This window comes from Phaseolus vulgaris, chromosome 11, assembly GCF_051622355.1.
Source record: "Phaseolus vulgaris cultivar YP4 chromosome 11, ASM5162235v1, whole genome shotgun sequence".
NCBI lineage: Eukaryota > Viridiplantae > Streptophyta > Magnoliopsida > Fabales > Fabaceae > Phaseolus > Phaseolus vulgaris.
In genome coordinates, this window is record NC_143508.1 from 5,561,762 (window position 1) to 5,585,640 (window position 23,879).

General features: G+C 33.0%; 2 protein-coding genes across 2 annotated transcripts; both read right to left on the minus strand.

Moving 5' to 3' along the window:
- Positions 1 to 611: 611 nt before the first annotated feature.
- LOC137820997 (pumilio homolog 2) lies at positions 612 to 8,083 on the minus strand. The gene is made up of 9 exons (XM_068625384.2): positions 6,591 to 8,083; positions 3,756 to 5,278; positions 3,532 to 3,673; positions 3,342 to 3,449; positions 3,014 to 3,226; positions 2,820 to 2,930; positions 1,964 to 2,158; positions 1,324 to 1,498; positions 612 to 1,104 (listed from the first exon to the last, which is right to left on the minus strand). The coding sequence occupies exons 1-9, from the start codon at positions 7,236 to 7,238 to the stop codon at positions 1,067 to 1,069; spliced, it is 3,153 nt and encodes a 1,050-aa protein (XP_068481485.2). The 5' UTR covers positions 7,239 to 8,083; the 3' UTR covers positions 612 to 1,066.
- Positions 8,084 to 15,522: 7,439 nt separating this feature from the next.
- Positions 15,523 to 23,533, minus strand: LOC137821007 (pumilio homolog 2). Its single transcript, XM_068625395.2, has 9 exons — positions 21,970 to 23,533; positions 19,200 to 20,722; positions 18,979 to 19,120; positions 18,622 to 18,729; positions 18,303 to 18,515; positions 18,112 to 18,222; positions 17,038 to 17,232; positions 16,225 to 16,399; positions 15,523 to 16,031 (listed from the first exon to the last, which is right to left on the minus strand). The coding sequence occupies exons 1-9, from the start codon at positions 22,606 to 22,608 to the stop codon at positions 15,994 to 15,996; spliced, it is 3,144 nt and encodes a 1,047-aa protein (XP_068481496.1). The 5' UTR covers positions 22,609 to 23,533; the 3' UTR covers positions 15,523 to 15,993.
- Between the last annotated feature and the right edge of the window lie 346 nt (positions 23,534 to 23,879).

Sequence of the window (23,879 nt, forward strand, 5' to 3'; positions counted from 1 at the left end):
CTTGATCATATACCAAACAGAAGGTAATTAAGATTATAAACACATAACAATCTCATCTATCATAATTTCTTCAAGTATAAGAGACAATACTACAAACAACTTAAGAAAGTTGAGATTAGTGGATATATTATAATTTGATTTTTTACAAGTTTAATTTGTAAAATGTTGGAATATAGAATAAAAGGTCAATAAAATACACTAAACATACCGTGTTCAAACCAAGCCAGCTATTATATGTAAAATAAAACTCACCTTAATTGCTTTCAATGTGTTTCATTAGAAACTAAAACCTCACTAACCAACTCTTAATTTTTTATAGAAAAATTACACCAGAAGAAAGCAGAGACGCTCTTAAATTTTACCTAAAAAGGAGCTTAAAATAGATGATTAACTTACACCAGGAACGTTGAAAACGCACTTAAGAGTGTTTAAAAGTACTTGAATAATAATATAATCATTTTATAACACTCCTTTCTTGCGAATGTTTATCCTTTTGGAGATCCTTTATGCAAGTGCTCATTTCTTTTCCCATTTTAGACGTAATTGAATAAAAATATAAACAATGAGGACTTATTATCGCTATCACAGAAGAAAAGGGAAAGGTAAACAACTTGCAACAAAACTTATACTCTTGAAAAGGGAAAGGAAGTCAATAACCATACATGACCAAAAGAGAAGAAAAAAAAAGGTTGTCCTCGTCTACACAAGAACGTCTCGACATGGCATCATTTTGTACAGTCACGTCCACTTAGAAACTACCTCACCATTTTATAATCTTTACACCATAAAAAGGCTTGTATAGTCATATTTCATTTTATCTCCTCTGCAGGGGCCTCAGGTGCATTAAAACATCTATTCAGCCTCTTCTCGCTTAAATTCTTTGTATAAACTTAAAGCTACAAAATGTACAGTTCTGCAGTACACCGACAACTTTATTTCCAACTGGCTACAACCCATCTTCACAGACAGGAATCATAACCTCTTCATTTGGAAAAAGGAAGAAGAAGAAGCAGCAGCAGCTCACACTAGCCTCAGTTAGCTGTACAATATTATTTTTCTAAGCCACCTAAGCAGGTTGGGGAGACTGAGCAGCAATTCTCCTTTCTGCAACAAATCATACACAACCTTTCAGAAACCATGTAATACCTCAACACATCATAAAAATAGCATTCATATTAAACCAGCACAATGTCTTGGTCTTCATGCATGTATCACGTCTATGCATTTAACACGTGGGAGCTCGATTTCAGATGAAAGTGCTTCTCTAAGATGTACAAACGGATGGTAAATACAAAAATGTGAGCAAGGCAAAAACGTGAGTACCTCCAGCAGCAACAAGTTTTTCTACACGTGCAACGATGTGCTTTCCATAGGTGTACTTCTTCAATGCATTTAAATGAACCTTAATTCGTGAAAGAATCAGTTCACGCTGCTGATCATCACATGTTTCCAGCACCTTTTGTACAACGTAATTTGCAAACTGATCTTTCATCATGGCCTGTATATAGAGGAATCTCATTTAGAATTTTGCAAAACTGGGAAGAGGAAAGAGTCTCATCATGCAACAAACCATTATGAATTTCAGTAAGACAGGTAGTGAGAATTAGCTAAAGCCTTCACAACACCGACAAATAACAATTTTATTGAAAGAATTATTGAGGAGATATAGCCTTCTCCCATAACTGAAACAGTTTGACCAAAGTTCAAGACTGGAAATGTGAAAAATTTATGGTGGTCAATCACATGGAGGAGACATTGGATAGAAAAGAGTTCTACAGAAGTCGTGAGCTGAGTTCATGCAATTGCATTAGAAATCATGAAAATAACTTCTGATCACTTATCATGGTATTGAACTTAAAAGTAGGCTACACTGCTCCTAACAGGATGCATTAGCGATTCCTTGTAATTTTGCATCAAATAGTGGTAGAGCCACGTATATTAGAAAGAGAAAGTTCAACAAAACCTGAAGAGGCTCATTTTCATCTGTGGAGCCAAGCATCTCATGCACTAGTAATTGGCGCTCAAGAGGACCTCCAAAGGTCAAACATTTTTCCACAACATTGGACGCAAACTTCTGTTGACTCATTTGAACAATCTTGCCTGCTAATTCCTTTATTATAGAAGAACGCTCATGAGGCTTCCCATGCTCTAGAACATGCTGTTATCAAAGAGAAAAGAAAGCAAAAACGTAAAAATCAACCCACTTATTTATTAAACAGTAGCACATTTTAGAGGTAAAGTAATATTAGTCAGTAGGGAGGGACCATAAGCATCTATCAAACGTGAAAGAACCAACCTTGATGTCATTTTAAAAGCATAAAATGAATACGGAAGCAAGCTATAACATAAAGTAACAGTTTGAAAAAAAAAATTAAAATACAAACAATTGTCACTTAAGTATTATATGAGTTCCAAAGACATGCACAATAAACTCAGTTGGAAATCATAAAAAAGAAAAATAAATTTAGTTGGAAAGTTTCACAATATCATTGGTTGATAACGATAACACTGTGTGAAGACTAGAAGCCTGCCAAAATAGAAGACATTCACTTTTCATTGTCAATTAACAAATTTGCAGTTAAAAAATCAACATAAAGGAGAATAGTTTCAAAACACATTGTGACAAGAGAATTGTTAGGACAACAGTCAATCAAGGTCCAAAAAAGAAAACAATTACCATAACTATTTCTCGGAAAAAGCTTGATGACAGCCTTGCAGCCATGCTCAAGTAAACCCAACAAACATTATAAAAACACACTTTCACAACTATGGCAATAAGCAACACTTTTTAAAATTGTCTAGTCCGAAAAATTATAAACCTGTACAACGTAGTTCCCATACTGATCCTGAGCTAACATGCTAACTGCTCCTAAAATTTCATCCATAACTTTCTGCTGTGTTGTGAGATCTTCGCAATGTTCCAGAACTCTCTGTCGTGTTGAACGCAATATTATGAGACAAATGATCTTTGGTAACGTAATAAGAGTGGACATAACCAGTGAAGATACCTTACCTGTATAACCCGGCAACCATATGGATGGGTTGAGAGGGTCACAACTTGATCAAAAAATGTTGAGACAATAAAATTGATTGCATCTTCAGGGACACATTCAATACATTTCTGAATGACATGATTACCGTTTTGATCACGTACACAGCGCATGACATTACCATCAAGCTCTAGCACCATCTCTATCTTCTGATCTAGATCAACAACTTCGATGGCCTAAAGTGGTATAAAAAATTGAGGCACAAAAGAAAATTGATAACATGCTCAGAATATTAGATAGGCAGCAAAACATATATACCCATCAACTAATGCCATCTGATATTGTACATACCTTCTGGATGACCCGGCAACCATACATTTGAAGGCTAAGTGTCAGCACATGGCCAAGAAGTTTGTTGGCCAACTCTCTTCTCTGGGCTGCAAGTCCATGCTCAAAAAACTACAATATACCATATAACATTACCAACTATTGCTCAAACAAGATTCATGAAAGAAAATATTAAATTAGGAGTAATGATTACCTTTTGAACCACATAATTACCAAAGACATCAGTCATCAAAGCAAGGGCATGTGGCATGATTTCCTGATAAACCATGTTCTTTTCTTCTGTAGAGGCCGTTTCAAGCTTTTGTTGAATAAATCGGCTCCCATATTGATCCGCACTGCCAATGATCATAAATTAATCAAAATTGTTTTGTCAGGATGGCAAAAAAATAATCCATAAGATCAATAGGAAAAAAATACCTGAATTCAACAACATGACCAGCAATTTCAGAAAGCTCAAAACACTTTGTTTTATTGCCTTTAAACTCCTCCAACAGAGAAGAAGCAAAGCTTTCATCAATGTTCCCAGTATCTACATGCCAAGGTCCCATTACCCCAGCTAAATTCCTCATTCCAGAAGCAAAACGCATATTCAGTTCATTGTGCCTAACAGGACTTCCAGATCCTACAGGGGTGGTGGATACAACAGAGTTTGCCATTGGACTTCCTGGATAAGACAGCCCAACACCATAAGCAGGATTTCCATAATAATTATGAGGAGTGGAGCTGCCTGATTTACCACCCAGTGGTACATTGTATTGAGATTTCTGAGGTGAGAGCATAGACCCAAGATAAGCTTTCTGGAGCTCAAGTAAACTCATGTACGAATTGCCCAAGTAGTTCCTGTCGACAGAGGGGTCACTAAGAGCACCAAGTTGTGCTGCATACTCAGATGTCCTCAGGTACTGAAGATACATAGGATCAACAAAAGGGGCCTGAAGAGCACTACCCGGAATTTGATTTCCCATCCTACCAAGATTATGCACATCAGATGGAGCAGCAGCTCGAGATGCCAAACCACCTCCAAGAATTCTTGAATCCATTCCAGGGGCTGCTATTGCAGATGCTGCAGCAACATTTTCAAACAAGGGTGGAAGATTACCAGTGCCAAGTTGGTTAGTCATCAAGGATGCCAATGCTGGATTCCCGGCGTACCCACTCAGATCATAGTTAGTATACGATGAATTTGAACCATCTATAGTCTGGTACTGAGGTGGGAAATTACCTCCTCTAATAAAATGGGAGGTAGGTGATGCTTTGAAATATGGATTATTGGAAGGAACATTAGACTTTTGTAGCTCAACCTGCCGATCCAAGGATGCATTACTAAGATCAGAACCATCCCTGCTCTTACTTGAGTTTTGCAAGTGAGCTGATTCAGATTTCTTTAAATAAGCATGTTGCTTCCCGTGATCTTGACCACCTTGCCTACCAAAATGATATCTCTGGTGATTATCAACATCTGATTCAACCTGTGATGGCAAACGGTTATCACTATCTAATATGTCATCTGCAGACAAGTTCATCACTGACAATGCTGCCACAAGATCTGATGACTCATTGATGCCAGATGAAACACTATTAAATCCATCTGGACTCGCAATAATTCTCTTGTCAGAAGGTGTAGCTCTGCCACCACCAATAGGTGTGATGCAGGGACTGGGAGCCCTAGCAACAAGCTGTGGATCAGGAGTAGTGCTTCTTGACATGGAAGATCCAACCGCAGCAGCATAAGAATATGAAGCTGGCAAGCCAGTATTTTGGGATACAGATGATCCTTGAATATTTGATCCTGACCTCAGTGCATCAGTTGTTGTGGACTCACGGCGCACATGAGCTAACTCTGCTTCAGCAGAACTAATGATATCATTGTCATCAAATGCATTACGACTGGCTGGACGAGAAGGAGGGCCTGTGACAGAGGTATTACGAACCAAATCATCCTGCACAATTACTGTTTGTAAATGACGAGCAGAAGAAAAAAGGATATGAAAAAAAAAAAAGCCCAAGAAAGATATCATAGAAAAAATAATATAAATTCACTACAGAAATGTCAACAATTGATATTATCAAGAAAAACAGATATTGCTACATAAAATCTTTTAAAATGCAAAGGCATACAAATAATTATCTGAATATACAATATATTTTAAGTTATACTAAAAATCACAGACTTCAAGATCAAAATCAACACGAGTCACTTCAATACTCGGGTAATATATTGATTTTTCAAAATTAACGGGTGTAAGCCAAGACAAGCTTGAGCAAGAAAATGTAACTGGTGCAGAAGCATGAAGCATTGTTGACGACAGTATGTCAGAGAAAAGAAGGGCTCACAAGAGCAAGAAAGACTCTCCACAAATTCGGTTGAAACAGAAACAGAAATAGGTAGTGCAGTTACATAAGGTGTTCGTGTACTTTAGAAGATTTGCTGAACTAACAGGCTGATGGGCATGAATCCGTTATAACAGAAAATCTAGCAGTCACTTCGATTAAAACACTATATTTAATATATTTTATACAATAAATTAAATTTTAATAGCAATGATGTGACATCATGTGATCAACTGACTGGAGACTGTAAAGTATCTCAACCCCAGACATGCTACAGTTGACAATATAGTACTACAGTTTACAGTGCAGACAGAGATACACTATGTATGCACTACAGTATGCATTATAGCATACATGTATTGTATGCATAGCTGAAATTACAAAACTAGACACAAAAGTGGTTAACGAGCCTAATAAAATTTTATGGTAAAAGCAACAAGTCAACCAGATGTAACTAAACAATCAGTATAAATACTTAGAACCAGTATAAAACTAAAAGGATAACAACTAGAGGACACTGATAAAGGATTGGCAGAACTCTAATGACATTTTTTTTGTGAATTCACAAAGTGTTATGCTGTCATCTTCCATCACAATGAGCACTATAACTAACAATATAGGAACCGAAATTCAACGACTGACGCATGTCATCATTTAGCATTCCCTTAATCAAACTTGGCTACCCTGAAGAATTACAATCATTAATCAGAACTTTTGAACAATACCACACATCAGAATATAAAAAATTTATACTCAGCATATACTACCAGAGATCATACCCAACCTCACAACATATGCATCATCAATTAATCACATGTCAAACATGATAACACATAACACCAAATTACAAAATCCAGGAAAAATACAAACAGATGCAACACGGGATCAATTAGTCAACCAATGACAGAAGAAGCAAGCCACCTGGAAAATTTCTGCAAAACTCTTCTGTTTGCTCAGCCCTATTCCGGGCAAACCAATCAGTCCATCACCACCCCACTCCGCAGCACCTCTTGTTTTTTCATTATCCACTTCACTCTCTTGTTTCCTCATGTTAAAACCCGGTGGAGTAGAAAAGAAGGATCTACCACCAATATCGTCAGCCCTGTTCACTTTCCTCCTATCTCCAATTCCACCCAGAACTGAAACACCACCTTTAAGTCTTTGTTGAAACCTCCAATCCTCCTTTGACAGCAAAGGAGGTGGCAGCCTAGGATTCAAATTCACATTGGAGTAATAGTATGAAAGATAAGCTGGATCAGACCTAAGTTCCTCCTCGGAAGCAATCCCATTCACATCAGCAGTCCCATGAAACTCCGAAAAGGCACCAGCATCACCACCACCAGCACCGGCAACAGCACCGCCACCAAACAACCCTCCAACAGCACTTAAAGAACCCTCCACAGTTGGAGGCGCTGATCCACTCCTAAAAATATTAAGCTCTCTCTCACGATCATCAGCCTCTTGTCGGCGTTGCTCACGAAGCAACATCCCTATCTCCTTCTCCAGTTCATCTCCAAAAGAACCCTCGTTACTCCCAAGCATCGGTCTTCTTTCCAATTCAGACAACATTTTTTCAAAGTCCCAATCTGATCATCAACCTCATCATATAGCTAAACTATACCACCACCCACCACCATCAATCAAACCCTAACCTAAACAAACCCAAAAGCTAAAACGTTTTCCACCGCATAACGTAAGCCGCCACGCTCCATACTTGACAAAATTATAACTGGCAGTTACCGGAAGGAATTGAAAAACAAAAAAAAATTCAAGCTTTCTGTAAAAACTGCACCGAAGCCAACTCCGCAGCTGAAACCCAATAATCAAACACAAAACCAAACTGCAAAATTCACTCCATGTTCCCCAGAATTAGTTTCCATAATTATAAAGAAATTCCTAGAAGAACATGATTCCCCAGAGGTTAGTATATACAGAACAATAAAATAAAGGTGTGAAAGAACAGGAGAGAAGAAGGAGTGAGGGATGGTGCAGTGAGATCAAAAAAAAGAAACAGTGAGAGAAATCAATCTGGCGGCGATTGGTTCTTACAAGAACCCTTAGGGTTTTGTTCCATTTAGAGGAGGATTAAATACAGTTGATGGTAGGAAGCAAACCAAACTAAACATATTGGTTTCTATTTTTCCTTTTTTGTTTTTGTATTTTAGGTTAAAAAGAGTTCCCATTTATTTGTTTAATCTCATAAATATCCTGAATATATTTTATGTATTTCCTAAACATTAGGGGTAATTGACCAAGTGATAACCGACTAATGCCATTGCCAAGGAAAGAGAAATGCCTTATATTTATTTGTTTTTGGGTTCTCTTCCAAACCAGAACCTGTCACCGACTCACACCTCCCTCTGTTACATTCTCTACATCACCAAAACTACACTAAATTTCTCACCACTTTACCCTATTTCTTCACTTCAGTTAAACTCTTATCATATATCTCTGTTACTGTTTACTTACTGAGAGTACTATCATCATTCTAATTTTCACATTGTTTCTTTTAACACTGCACATGTCAAATCTGTTCCTCCTCTTTCCTACTTTACATGCAGCAACTACACTTTTTGGTTTCTAAGTATGTTTGAGTCTTTCCACTAGTAACTCCAGTTATTAGTTTATCAGAGACTTTTGTTCAATTCATGTATAAGTACTGTGCTCAGTAACCTAGTGTACATCAAAACAGAGGTTACTAAAAGTAGCTTTTGTATTTTTTTCCTATGTTATCAAAATGTTACTTTGTTTTTGTTTTTGTTTTGCCTATGTTATTGCACACAGGTTGATTGAGTTAGGGTTACTGGACTCTTGGGTTTGTTATTTCTGTAGTGCAGTTTGAAGAAATGTTTTAGAATTAGATGAAAACATTATTTTTTACAGATGGAAAAAAAGGAACCTGTTAGGTAAGTTTATTTTGAGGTGTGTTTTAAGAACATGTAAAATTATATAATTGATAGAAAATTCAATTCATTGTATTTTTTCTCTTCTTCATGATTTTAAGAAACCAAAGGAAGGGACATATGAATAGAGAGGAGAGATAAAATAATTAGTTCAACAACATCAGTTTTACCTCATTTGATAAGTTTATAAAAAAATGTAATTTTAACTACCCAATTCTTAAGTTATAAATACTTGATTGGAAATGTTGATTTGATATAAAATAAATAAAAAACATTAAATAAATTATATTTTTTTAAATATATGTAAGATAAATTTGATAAAAAAAATCGTACTGACTAGTTATCTAAATTAAATTTAAATAGAATTTTTTCAATTCCAAATATAATTAAATTGAAAATAATTTTTGGAAAGAAACTACAGGGAAGGTCCAGTTTTTATTTTCTCTTAACATTCGACTTTTATTGTTGTTCACATTGTCTATAGTTTATTTATTATAAATAATGTGAAGATTTATTCACGTAAATAAATAAAAATTTAAATTTTAAATGAGCCAACTAAATTTTACATTTCTATAATTTTCTTACCCTGTAAAATAATATATTAATACATTTTTATTTAGCGAGCCATAAAAAGGGCATCTGATAAAGACCGTGTTCTTAAAATATATTAACATACTTAAAATAATGTGTTATAAGAATAAAAAAAATATTTTTATGTATAAAAAACAAATCAAATTAAATAAAATAGTAATTAAAATGTAGATTTTGTAAATAAATCTCTATTACGGAGATTTCTTAATAACATTTGATAGTCTTGAAGATTTAAAATTACAAATATAAAAAATATTATCATGCAAATTTATAAACATTTAATATGTTTACAAATTTAAACATTTGTATTACACACACCTAAAAAAACTACTGAGTATCTAACAATTACACACATAAAACAAATTAGTGAAAATGTAAAATTTATAAGTTTCTAAAATTAAACACATTTTTTACTAAATCGGTAAATTCCAATTTATTCTAATTGAATTTCATGTAGAGAGTATACATATTTGCTATTAATTTTTTTTTTTACAAAAATTCATACAAATTAAATTAAGACCTGACTCTCGATAGTTTTAAGCATAATACACGTAGAAAATAATTATTATGCAATTTATGAATAAATGTTTAATATATATGTTTATAAACCTAATTCAATTTCAAAATATAAAAATTCATCGCCGTGGTGTTACAGTTGTGAACTTGTGATTGAGTTTGGCCCCTGCAATGCAACTGCAGTCGAGTTCCCTGCATCTGTAAGGTTAGTTCAACTTTTTAATTTATTATATTTCATATTTTAAAATTAGTACTTTATTTAAAATTTCAAATATGTATGAAAATGTTGGAATTAATTTTATTTAAATTAAGGTAAATTAAAATTAAAAAAGTAAGGTTAAAATGAATAATGAAAATTTATTTCAAATATGGATGATATTTATGTTGATTTTATATTCTTATTATATATTAATATTAGGTTTGAGGATGTTCGACGTTTCATAGACTATTTCTTCCTGCATCTTCATAACGTGAAAAATACTTTTTTAGTCTTCTTGTGCCACCTCTATAGAGTAGCTTTCGAATAATGTAATCCAGACACACATTTAAAAAAAAAGACTTCCAAATTATGTTATTTGTAAGCTAAAAAAGACTTTCAGATTATATAATCCAGAAACTAATCATGCACATGAAAAAAGACCTTCGGATTATGTAATCCGGAAGCTAATTACGAATTTGAAAATAAACTTGCAGATTACATAATCCAAAATATTACAAAGAGTACTTTTGAAAATATAAAAATATATGGAGATCGAAGAATAAACCGTCTGTTTCATAACGTCTAATGTTTAGTATTAGATTTGAGAATGTTCGACCTTTCCTAATGTATATTGTTTAATTTTAGAAGTTATTTTTTAAATGTTGTGTCGTAATTGTTCTGTGTCATATATTGAGTGAATCTTGAATTTTTACTTGAGATTTAGTATAAAGATAGAATAATGTTTTTAATTTAAATTATTCGGTATATTTTTATTTAAAAACAAAAAAAAAAGTCAGTAATTAATATATTGAGTTTGAATTGTCCGGATATATTGGAAAAATTAAACATTTTTTTTATAGTTTAGTAGTATGTATATTTTAATCATATTACATATATTTTATGAATTTTTTATTAATTGCATTTTGTATTGATTTTATGATGCATATATTTAATTATAGTGATTTAAGGTTGTCAATTTTATTTTGTTAACCTAAATAACAATACAAAATGTTGTCTAATGAAGCAATATTGATTAAAGTTTATGTACTAATGAAGTATAAAAAAATAATTTTTTTATCACACATTGCTTTCAAAAACAATACCTATTTATGCATAAACCAATTTCTTCTCTTACGTAGTAATTAATTAAATTAAAGTTAGATAAATGTAAGTGGAATAAGTAAGTTGTATGAGAATAGCATTGAAGAGTTTATAACAAAATGTAAGATGTGAATGAAATATATTATTATACATGTATTAATTGTTTAATGGAAGACGTTTATAAATTCACTTGATACCAAAACATTTTTTTTATGATGGTTTTTAAGAAGTTATATGACATAGTGAATTTCTATAGGGAATTTATAGACCTCCTAATTGTATCTCAATCTTAACAATAATAATGTATTAAATTTTATTATTTTTAGACAAGTTAAGTTATTAGTAAATCTGAATAAATATAGAAATTTATTTCATTGGTAATTTGATATGTCTTTTTTATTTATAGTCAGAAAAAAAAACAAATACAATAAAATTGTTTAAAAAGATTGAACATGTAGAGCTGATATCTTAATGGATATAATAACATCAATTCACATCACTTAAAACAATAACATATACAAAAATAACATACAAATTACACTCATTATTTATGTAGCACAGATACTGACACTAATACGACACGGATACGGAGATACGTAAAATCTCTAAAATGTAGGATACGGGGACACGAATCTATATATTATATAATTATGAATTATATAAATTGACAATAAAAATTTATGTGTACAAGTATGTTCCAGATTATTTTTTGGAGCGGAAATATGTTTTTCATGACTGGTTCATAATGATTTGTTTATTAGTTTTATAATCATAATAATAATTTATAAAAAATTTGAATTTTGAAAAAATTAATGTATTTTTTCTTTTTAAAATTGTGTTAAAAATGTACTAGAATTGTCAGAAATTTAACAAATACTTTTTAAATTGGACATTTCACGGATACGTGAATGTCGATGTCCGACACGAGTATCGAACACCGACACGCCATTTAATCCAATCGGATATAACATCAGTTTATATATTACATTAGTTATTGTACCAACTAATACTCACAAAAATAAACTATGTATCCTTTTAGAGTGTCACTACAAAAGTGTTTGTTATTAAAAAAATATTATATCAGTAAATCATAACATGTTTTAATAGGAATTATGAGAGTCTTTTATTAAACAAAGCTAAATTTGGTTTGGTAGGTAAAACATATTTTAAAAATATTTATATACTTTCTTTAGAAAAAAAATTGTTATTTTATAATATTTTTAATTTGTTACTACATTATAGATTTATTTCGAGAAACTGTGTTTATAAACATTTATAGAAGAAAAAAATTAAGAGAAGAAGTGAAATAACTTGTCTTATCAGCTAAACTTAGCTTATATTTAATGCTATGATTTATTTAATATTAATTTTTCCAAATTTCGATTTTTAACTGATGTTTTAAACTTATATTAACTTAAAAACTAAATGTTTTCTTTCTTCGTATTTTTTATTCTAAGAGTAATTATTGAGAAACTTCCCCTAGAAAATTTAAAATATTTGGTTAGTCACACATGAAAATGATTGAGTGATGATATTTTTATATTTTTACAATTAAAGATTTTCATTTGTATTTTTAACACTAAAAAAAATTATTAAATAGAAACAAATTTTAGAGAAAAAAAATGTTGTTATACTGACTAAATTAGATACTATTTTTTAGACTAAAAAATATTAATTTTTAATTAATTTCTATTATTGATAAATAATTTTTAAATTTGTATCTAATTAGCTACAAAAAATTTTAAATTTGGTAGAAAAACCTTGATAGACAATTAGAGACCAATTTAAAAACTATTTATCAATAATAGAAACTAATTTAGAAATTAATAAAAAAATTAATCTCTAAAATAATATATAATTTAATCAACATAACAACCAATTATTTTTTTCTTTAAAATTGATTTCTGTTTAATGATTTTTTAGTAGTGTAATTAACCATACTTTTCACTAAAAAAATTATTAAATAATAATTAAATTTAGATTATTAAACAATAATTAAATTTTTAAAAAATAATAATTAATCACTATATTAACCAAATTAGATAATTTAGAGATTAAAAAATTATTAGTAGTTAAAGTGATTTCTATTATTCGTATAAATTTATAAAATAATTTTTAAATTGATAGTTAAATTAGCTATCCAATTCTAAAGTCTTTAATAATTTAATAAAAAAATTAAATTATAAATTAATTAATAGTTAAATTTTGGTAAGTAATGATTAGATATTAATTTATAAACTATTTTATAAATTCTTCTTAAATATTAATATTTTTTTAATTTATTAAAATATATTAATTAATTATTTTGATCAATAAAATTATTTTTTATTTAATAATGTTCTTATATTTAATATTTAGTGTTTATTTGTGTTCAACATTTATAAAACTACTTTAAAACACAAAAGAGATGAGGGTACACCAGGCTCAATATTTTTTATTTGTTTGTTTATACTACTAAAAATATGTTTATTTTTTAGTTAATCCACCGAGTTTAATTAACCACAACTAAAATACATAATTATTCCTTCAAAGATCATTATTAACATTTTCAAGTATTCTTTTCAAACTGTTTTTTTAAAACCTCTTTAGGTTTTTAACGTACTCCCCAATTAATTCTTCAAAAACTATTATTAACTTTCTTTAAGTATTTTTTCAATTGTTTATTAGTAAACCTTTTTAGGTTTTCAACGCACTCCCCAAGATAAAAGAGTTTTATTGGTCTATTGATGAACTTTGATGACATTGAACTATTCTCTTTTGTGGTTTTTGGGTGGTTTGCGAAAGCTTAATGGTTTATTGATGGATCAAGGCCCTCCTAGGAGGTGTGACTGCCTTGGAGGTGCATGAGAATAGGGAAATTGAGGAAGATTCGGCCAACCCCTTTTGGTAGGTGAAAGGATTGAAGATTAAGACCTAAATCTTAGGCAAGGGAGTAAAGTATGACTCAAGTTTGGCAGCATAACAATACTCAATTTAATCTTACAAAATGAGAGCCAAGCACCTCCTTATATAGGATTGGAGGGCTGAAATTTGAAGAGGCAAATACAAATGAAATGCTACCAAATTACATATAAGTGTAAGCACATGGAGCACATGGCCACCTAGCCTTCACATGGCCGGCCTAGATTAGTGTGGTAGGTTCTAGAAACCGTAACTAATCTAGGTAATCCAAACTTAATCCTAATTTGCACAATTAAACAAGGTTCACAATGCTATGCTATTTGCACCACAAATAAAACTATGCTAACGCTTGATGGACCTCTCTTGATCATGGATCTTGTTGTCCTAGACGCTCTTATGGGTACCCTTCATGTAAGGTTGGTCGTAGACGCTCTTTTGGTTGTTTTTCATGCAAGGTTACGTTCTTGTGGTTGCCCTTCATACAAGATTGGTCCTAGACGCTTTCCATAAGACTTAGTAACATTTTTCTTTTTTTTCTTTTTCAAAGGATTAGCTTCATAGTATAAATAATTTCTTATATAATTTCTTATATATCTTTAAAGATTTATTAATCTTCAATGTACAAGTTCTATGAAATAACTACAGACATTTGGGTTCTTGTAAGTTATTCCATTTTTGTTATTAGAATTCCATTAATAATTTTTTTGTGATGCTTAAATTACATTTAATATATTTTATAATTATATCTCTTCGACAAGATAAAACAAATTGTTTATCTTATTAAAATGGGTAGGAAAACCATAAATGTATGACTTATAAGAGGAGTTGACATAATATATATTTCATCTACTTTTATTCTCATTTTTAAATTACTTAGATTAAGAGTTTGACATTCATCTTCCTTTACTAATCCTTCCTCACAAAAACATAGTAAAGTAAAAGAAAAAAGAAAAATCAAAGTCACAACAATTACTTCACATCATAAAATCGAGAGATGATAATTTTTTTATAAATTTACACAAACTATATGTTAGATGAACCACGTGTTTAGATACTTCAAGATTTAATTTATGTTACAAATGTCGAATGAAGATTGAGATTAGAATTTTTGAAGTATCAACATATCTTAACAAATAAAACATTAAGTGTACATTAGAAAATGCTTCACGCCAAACCTACTCACACACTGTGTTCACACCCGTGTATAGGACCAAGTCTACTATAAAACTCGACCTCAAAGTCAATGAAAGGACTCAGAATTTTAAAACAAAAACTGAAGGCCATGTTTTAAATGCAACATTTTTCAATTAAGAATAAAACTTCTTTTACCAACGCAGCAAAAACTCAAACCAGCATCAAACCTTTATTTTAATAGAAATTTACACCCAAATGACATTAGGCAACACATAGATTTTATCTAATGATTTAAAAAGGAGCTGTAAAATGGTGCATGATTTGCACCAGGAACGTTGAAACGCAGTACGTTAAAAGAGCCTTTAAAAATACTTCTTCAATCACTTTATATCCTTCTTTTCCATATGTTTGTCCTACTTTTGGAGAACCTTTATGATTTTTGACTTGATTGAATAAAAAGATGGAGAGTGAGGAGTTATTATCGGTATCACAGGAGAAAAGGTAAAGGTAAAGGTAAATTTGCCACAAAAATTATACTCTTGAAAGGGGAAAGAAAGTCAATAACCATACATGACCAAAATAGAAGAAAAAAAAAGGTGTCCTCGTCTACACAAGAACGTCTCGACATGGCATCATTTTGTACAGTCACGTCCACTTAGAAACTACCTCACCATTTTATAATCTTTACACCATAAAAAGGCTTGTATAGTCATATTTCATTTTATCTCCTCTGCAGGGGCCTCAGGTGCATTAAAACATCTGTTCAGCCTCTTCTCGCTTAAATTCTTTGTATAAACTTAAAGCTACAAAATGTACAGTTCTGCAGTACAACCGACAACTTTATTTCCAACTGGCTACAACCCCCATCTTCACAGACAGGAATCATAACCTCTTCATTTGGAAAAAGGAAGAAGAAGAAGAAGCAGCAGCAGCTCACACTAGCCTCAGTTAGCTGTACAATATTATTTTTCTAAGCCACCTAAGCAGGTTGGGGAGACTGAGCAGCAATTCTCCTTTCTGCAACAAATCATACACAACCTTTCAGAAACCGTGCAATACCACAACACATCATAAAAATAGCCTTCATATATTAAACCAGCACAATGTCTTGGTCTTCATGCATGTATCTCTTGTATGCATTTAACATGTGGGAGCACAAAGTGCTCCTCTAACACGCACGAATGGATGTTAATAACAAAAATGTGAGTACCTCCAGCAGCAACAAGTTTTTCTACACGTGCAACGATATGCTTTCCATAGGTGTACTTCTTCAATGCATTTAAATGAACCTTAATTCGTGAAAGAATCAGTTCACGCTGCTGATCATCACATGTTTCCAGCACCTTTTGTACAACGTAATTTGCAAACTGATCTTTCATCATGGCCTGTATATAGAGGAATCTCATTTAGAATTTTGCAAAACTGGGAAGAGGAAAGAGTCTCATCATGCAACAAACCATTATGAATTTCAGTAAGACAGGTAGTGAGAATTAGCTAAAGCCTTCACAACACCGACAAAATAACAATTTTATTGAAAGAATTATTGAGGAGATATAGCATGCCTTCTCCCATAACTGAAACAGTTATGTGACCAGACTGGAGATGGAAAATTTGTTATGGTCAATTACATGAAGGAGATGTTCAATCAAAAGAAGAAGTCCACTCATTGTTTATTGAATTGGGTACAGGATTTTGGTGATGAACCCAACCACACCCATCCATTAATTTAAACATTTTATTTTCAATTTCAATTTATAATTTGTGCATATGTTTTGTTAAAAACAAAGATTTGAGGAAAATCACATGCAATAAAAAAATGAAACTGATTCATCAACCCTACCCAAACTACTTTAATCAGGTCATATAACAAGTTAGATGAACTCAATCCAACTTTACTCATAAACACTCCTGATCCTAAGCTCAGTTAATACAATAGCATTGGAAGTCATTAAAATCAAATAAAATTATGATGGTATTGAACCTGAAGAAAGAGAGTGGATTTGAAAAAGAAAGTTCAACGAACCTGAAGAGGCTCATTTTCATCTGTTGAGCCAAGCATTTCATTTACTAGTAATTGGCGCTCAGAAGGACCTCCAAAGGTCAGACATTTCTCCACAACATTGGAAGCAAACTTCTGTTGACTCATTTGAACAATCTTGCCGGCTAATTCTTTTATTATTGAAGAACGTTCATGAGGCTTCCCATGTTCTAGAACATGCTGTTATCCGGGAGAGAAGAAACCGAAAGCAAGAAATCAATCCACATACATAATAAAGAGTAACACTAGAGAAGTAGTAATTATGGACAAAAAGCCTCTATATCACATGTGAAAAGAACCAATCTTGACGGCATTTCAAAAACATAAATAAATAAAGCAGGAAGCTGTAAAATAAATTTAGAATTTCAAAAACAAATAATTATAAATGAAAACAATTTTCACTGAAGCGTTACATGTGTTTGAAAGAAATACACATAAAATTCAGTTGAAAATCATAAACAAGAAAAAAAGAAGCTTCCAGTTTAAAAGTTTCATGATAAACCTATAGATAAGGAACAACACTGTAGGCAAATATTAGAAGCTTGCCCAAGGAAAATGCATATATTTTATTCCAATTAACAGATTTGAAGTAAGAAAATTCAATATAAAGAATAATAGTTTCAAAAAACATCTTGACATAAGACCTTTGGTTGTAGTCCCAAAAATTCTTATGTAGATGTTTTTTGAAACTATTATTCTATATATTGAATTTTATTACTTCAAATCTGTTAATTCGAGTAAAATATATGCATTTTCCTTGGGCAGGCTTCTAATCTTTACCTACAGTGTTATCCTTATCAATAGGTTTATCATGAAACTTTTCAACTAGAAGCTTATTTTTTTTTCTTGTTTATGATTTTCAACTGAATTTTATGTGTATTTCTTTCAAAAAAACATCGTGACATAAGAATTTTTGGGACTACAGTCAAGCAGGCTTGAAACCAAGAGTAAAAGCATGCTAAAGTATACCAAACAATCATTAGAACCATAAAAATACACTTCAACTATTATGGCAACAAGAAAGAAGTCCACATTGTCTAAAAAGAAAAAATTATAAACCTGAACAACGTAGTTGCCATACTGATCCTGAGCTAGCATACTAACTGCCCCTAAAATTTCATCCATAACTTTCTGCTGTGTTGTAGGATCATTGCAGTGCTCCAGTACTCTCTGTTGCATAAAAAGCCTCTTATATGACAAATGATCTTAGATAAAACATAAGAGAGACATAACCAGTGAAGAGACCTTACCTGTATTACTCGACAACCATATGGATGGGTTGAGAGAGTCACAACTTGATCAAAAAAGGTTGAGACAATAAAATGGATTGCATCTTCTGGGACGCATTCAATACACTTCTGAATGACATGATTACCATTCTGATCACGTACACAGCGCATGACATTACCATCAAGCTCTTGCACCATCTCTATCTTCTGATCCAGATCAACAACTTCGATGGCCTAAAGAGGGATATATAATTAACAAACAAAAATTCATAACAAACTCAGAAATTTAGAGTGACAAACATACACACATCAGCTAAATGCCAACTTTTATTGTTCATACCTTCTGGATGACTCGGCAACCATACATTTGAAGGCTAAGTGTCAGAACATGGCCAAGAAGTTTGTTGGCTAATTCTCTTCTCTGGGCAGCAAGTCCATGCTCAAAAAACTGCAATATACCATATAGCACTACACTATTAGAATAAAAATATGAGAAAAATGCTTAAGAGATTGTTTTGTCCCTCAGCCCATTCATGTATCTATATATGATTTCTAACATTAGAGATACAAAGAAGCTAATCTGAAAAAAACTACACCTAGGTGACAGATAGACATCATAAAAACAGATTTTGTATCAATTACAAACCATTATTCAAACAAGATTCATGAAATAAAATAAAAAAATATTAATGATTACCTTTTGAACCACATAATTACCAAAGACATCAGTCATCAAAGCAAGGGCATGTGGCATGATTTCCTGATAAACCATGTTTTTTTCTTCAGTAGTAGCTGTTTCAAGCTTTTGTTGAATAAATCTGCTCCCATATTGATCAGCACTGTCCATGACAATAAATTAATCAAAATTATTATTTTCAGGGTGGTAGCATAAGACAAAGATCAATAGGAAAAAAATACCTGAATTCAACAACATGACCAGCAATTTCAGAGAGCTCAAAACACTTTGTTTTATTGCCTTTAAACTCCTCCAATAGAGAAGAAGCAAAACTTTCATCAATGTTCCCAGTATCTACATGCCAAGGTCCCATTACCCCAGCTAAATTCCTCATTCCAGAAGCAAAACGCATATTCAGTTCATTGTGCCTAACAGGACTTCCAGATCCTACTGGAGAAGTGGATACAACAGAGTTTGCCATTGGACTTCCTGGATATGACAACCCAACACCATATGCAGGATTTCCATAATAACCATGAGGAGTGGAGCTGCCTGATTTACCACCCAGGGGTCCATTGTATTGAGATTTCTGAGGTGAGAGGATAGACCCAAGATAAGCTTTCTGAAGCTCAAGTAAGCTCATGTATGAATTACCTAAGTAGGTCCTGTCGACAGAGGGGTCATTAAGAGCACCAAGTTGTGCTGCATACTCAGTTGTCCTCAAGTACTGATGATACATGGGATCAACAAAAGGGGCCTGAAGAGGACTACCTGGAATTTGATTTCCCATCCTACCAAGATTATGCACATCAGATGGAGCAGCAGCTCCAGAAGCCAAACCACTTCCAAGAATTCTTGAGTCCATTCCAGGGGCTGCGATTGCTGATGCCGCAGCAACGGTTTCAAACAATGGAGGCAGATTACCAGTGCCCAGTTGATTAGTCATCAAGGATGCCAATGCTGGATTTCCAGCATATCCACTCAGACCATAGTTACTAAATGACGAATTTGAACCATCTAAAGGCTGGTACTGAAGTGGCAAATTACCTCCTCTACTAAAATGGGAGGTAGGCGATCCTTTGAAATATGAGTTATTGGAAGGAACATTAGACTTTTGTAAGTCAACCTGCCTATCCAAGGATGCATTGTTAGGATCAGAACCGCTCCTGCTCTTACTTGAATTTTGCAAATGAGTTGATTCAGATTTCTTTAAATAAGCATGTTGCTTCCCATGATCTTGACCACCTTGCCTACCAAAAAGATATCCCCGGTGATTGTCAACATCTGATTCAACCTGTGACGGCAAACGGTGATCACCATCTAACATGTCATCTGCTGACAAATTCATCGCTGACAATGCTGCCATAAGATCTGATGACCCGTTGATTCCAGATGAAACACCATTAAATCCATCTGGACTGGAAATACCTCTCTTATCAGAAGCAATGGCTCTGCCACCACCAATAGGTGTGATGCAGGGACTGGGAGCCCTAGCAACATGCTGTGGATCTGGAGTAGTGCTTCTTGATAAGGAAGACCCCACTGCGGCAGCATAAGAATATGAAGCTGGCAGACCAATACTTTGGGAAGAAGATGATCCTTGAACATTCACTCCTGATCTTAGTGCATCTGTGGTCAAAGACTCACGGCGTACATGAGCCAACTCTGTTTCAGCAGAACTTATGATATCATTGTCATCAAATGCATTACGACTGGCTGGACGAGAAGGCGGGCCTGTGACAGAGGTATTACACCTCAAATCATCCTGCACAATTATCGATTGTAAATGATGGGCAGAAGAAAAAGAATATGAAAATAAAGAAATCCAATAAAAACATCAAAGCAAAAATATTATAAATTCAGTTCAGAAATGTCAGCAATTGATAGTAGCAAGAAAAAGAATAAAAATATTGCTACAAAAATACTTTCAAAATGCAAAGGGAAACAAATAATGATTTAAATATACTTTATCCAGATCTAGCAAAAAACATAGACTGCAAGATCAAAATCAACATGTACACCACTTCAATACTGTGATATGTCACATTCATCAAAACTACTGGGTGCAAAGACAAGTCAATCTCCAATTGTTAAGAGTTGATAGCAATTGCGTGAAATAATGTAACTGGTGAAGAAACATAAACCAATACTGAGAGAATGCAAGAGAAAAGACAACATTGAGAGAACATTTAGCAAGGAAGAGTGTCTAAAAAATCTGAATATAAAATGAATGGCACACTGTACTATGAGTATATACAGTGAATCGTGTAGAAGAGACTGTTGTAACTAAATTACTTCAGTTGAATAGATTATTTTATAATCTGCTTATAACAGAAACATGTAGATTATATTTTGTAGAATAACTTAAATTCTAATGCCCATGACGTTATACAGTGATAAATTGACTGAAGACTGGAAGGTGCCTCAACCACAAACATGCTACAGTTTACAATATAGTACTACAGTAACGGTAAAGATATGCACTATGTGTGCAGTATTACAAAACTAAACACAAATGGGTTTTGGAAACGTGCCTAAAAGATTTTATGGTGAATGTAACAAATCAACTAGATGTAGCTAAATATAGAGCCAGTATGAAACACAAAGGATAACTAGTACAGGACAATCATTCAGGATGAACAGAAGGATATGAAAATAAAATAAAACTGATGAATTCACAAAATGTTAATCTGCCATCTTCCCATGACAAAAAGCATTACAAACAACGAAATCCAAAACTCAAAGACACAAATTCATGACATCATTTAGCATCCATTGATCAATACTTCACTTACCTCAAGAATAACATGCATTAATCATAACGTTTGAACAATACGACACATCAGAACATAAAAACCACACTTAAAAATAAATTACCAAGTCACAACATGAGCATAAATTAATCATATGGTACAGATAAAAGTGAAAACACAAAATGCCAAATTACACAATCCAGGAAAAATAGAAACAGATGCAGCGTGGAGTCAATCAATGGCAGAAAAGGCAATCCACCTGGAAAATTTCAGCAAAGCTCTTTTGTTTGCTCAGCCCTAGTCCAGGCAAACCAATTAGTCCATCACCACCCCACTCCGCAGTACCTCTTGTTTTTTCATTGTCCACTTCACTCTCTTGATTCCTCATGTTAAAACCCGGTGGAGTAGAAAACATCGACCTACCGCCATTTTCTTCAGTCCTGTTCACTTTCCTTCTATCTCCTATTCCACCAAGAACTGAAGCTCCACCTTTAAGTCTCTGTTGAAACCTCCAATCCTCCTTTGACATCAAAGGAGGTGGCAGCCTAGGATTCAAATTCACATTGGAGTAATAGTACGAAAGATAAGCTGGATCAGACCTAAGCTCTTCCTCAGAAGCAATCCCATTCACATCTTTAGTCCCTTGAAACTCAGAAAAGGCACCACTAGCACCAGCAGCACCGCCACCGCCACCAAACAACCCTCCAACAGCACTTAAAGAACCCTCCACAGTTGGAGGCGCTGATCCACTCCTAAAAATATTAAGCTCTCTCTCACGATCATCAGCCTCTTGTCTGCGTTGCTCACGAAGCAACATCCCTATCTCCTTCTCCAGTTCATCTCCAAAAGAACCCTCGTTACTCCCAATCATCGGTCTTCTTTCAAATTCAGACAGCATTTTTCAAAATCCCAATTTGATCACCACTCTCCAATCACCAACCTCATACAGCTAAACCACATCACTACCCACCACCCCAAATTAAACCCTAACCCAACAAACCCAAAGACTCAAACTTTTCCCACCATGAAACGTAAACCGCCACACCCCATGTTAACAACTTAACAAAAATATTACTGGCGGTTTCTGGAAGGAAATGAAAAACAAAAACAAACAAAAAAAACCAAACTTTCCTCGTACAAACTGCACCGAAGCCACTTCTGAAGCTGAAACAAAAACACCCCAATAATCAAAAACAAAACGAGCCTGCAGAATTCACTCTCTGTTCCCCAGAATTAGTTTCCATAATTACATACAGGAAATTCCTAGGAGAACATGCTTAGTGAGAGGATAATATATACAGAAGAACAAAATGAAGGTGAGAAAGAAGAGGGGGAGAACAGGGAGAAGGGAGGGAGAAAATGGTGCAGTGAGATCAGAAAAAGAAAACAGTGACAGAGATCAATCCGGCGGCGATTGGTTCTTACAAGAACCCTTAGGGTTTTGTTCCATCCACTTAGAGGCTGATTAAATACATATGAAGGTAGGAAGCAAAGCAAGGCAAAACCAAACTAAAAACAACATATTTGGTTTCTATTTCTCCTTTTTAGCTTTTTTTTTAAAAAAAAAGTTTGCAAAGTTTCCATTTATTTATGAATCTGAGAAATATCCAAAAAATATTTGATGTATTTCCTAAACATTAGGGGTAATTGACCAAGTGATAACCGACTGATGTCATTCCGAAAGAAAGAAAAATGGCGTTTATTTTCTTTTTTTGCTGCTCTTCCCAAACCAGAAGCTGTCAATGACTGACACGTTAGTTTCTTAGATTCGCTACATCAGTAAAATATAACAGTAAATTTCGTCTCTCTCTTCACTTCACTTCAACTCTTCTGCTATGTGTTAGTCTTATTATAACTAACTATCATCTTTTTCTTTTTCTTTTTCATTTTCACTACTTTTTATTACTCAATTCATTACGTATAAATACTGTATCTCCTCAAATTTAGCTCTAATTTAGTGTACATTATAACAGACTTCCTTAAAACTAGTTTATTTACAATTTTTACTTATCACATCTTTATGTCATTTTTAGTTTTTTTTTCTCTCTCTGTCATTACACACTACTCTGTAAAAGAATATTTTTAGAACTAAATAAACAAATCTGTTTAAAAAAAAAAGAATGTGTCTTAAAATTATATAAAAATAGAGGATTCAGTTTCACGGATTCA

Excerpts from the sequence above, each read along its gene's own strand:
- LOC137820997 (XM_068625384.2), bottom strand. The coding sequence starts at position 7,238 with ATGTTGTCTGAATTGGAAAGAAGACCGATGCTTGGGAGTAACGAGGGT. Across the intron at positions 2,159-2,819 it reads ATGGGAACTACGTTGTACAG|CATGTTCTAGAGCATGGGAA; the intron begins GTTTATAATTTT and ends CTTTGATAACAG. Across the intron at positions 1,105-1,323 it reads AAAACTTGTTGCTGCTGGAG|AAAGGAGAATTGCTGCTCAG; the intron begins GTACTCACGTTT and ends GATTTGTTGCAG.
- LOC137821007 (XM_068625395.2), bottom strand. The coding sequence starts at position 22,608 with ATGCTGTCTGAATTTGAAAGAAGACCGATGATTGGGAGTAACGAGGGT. Across the intron at positions 20,723-21,969 it reads GCTTTGCTGAAATTTTCCAG|GATGATTTGAGGTGTAATAC; the intron begins GTGGATTGCCTT and ends ATAATTGTGCAG. Across the intron at positions 18,516-18,621 it reads GTTGCCGAGTCATCCAGAAG|GCCATCGAAGTTGTTGATCT; the intron begins GTATGAACAATA and ends ATCCCTCTTTAG.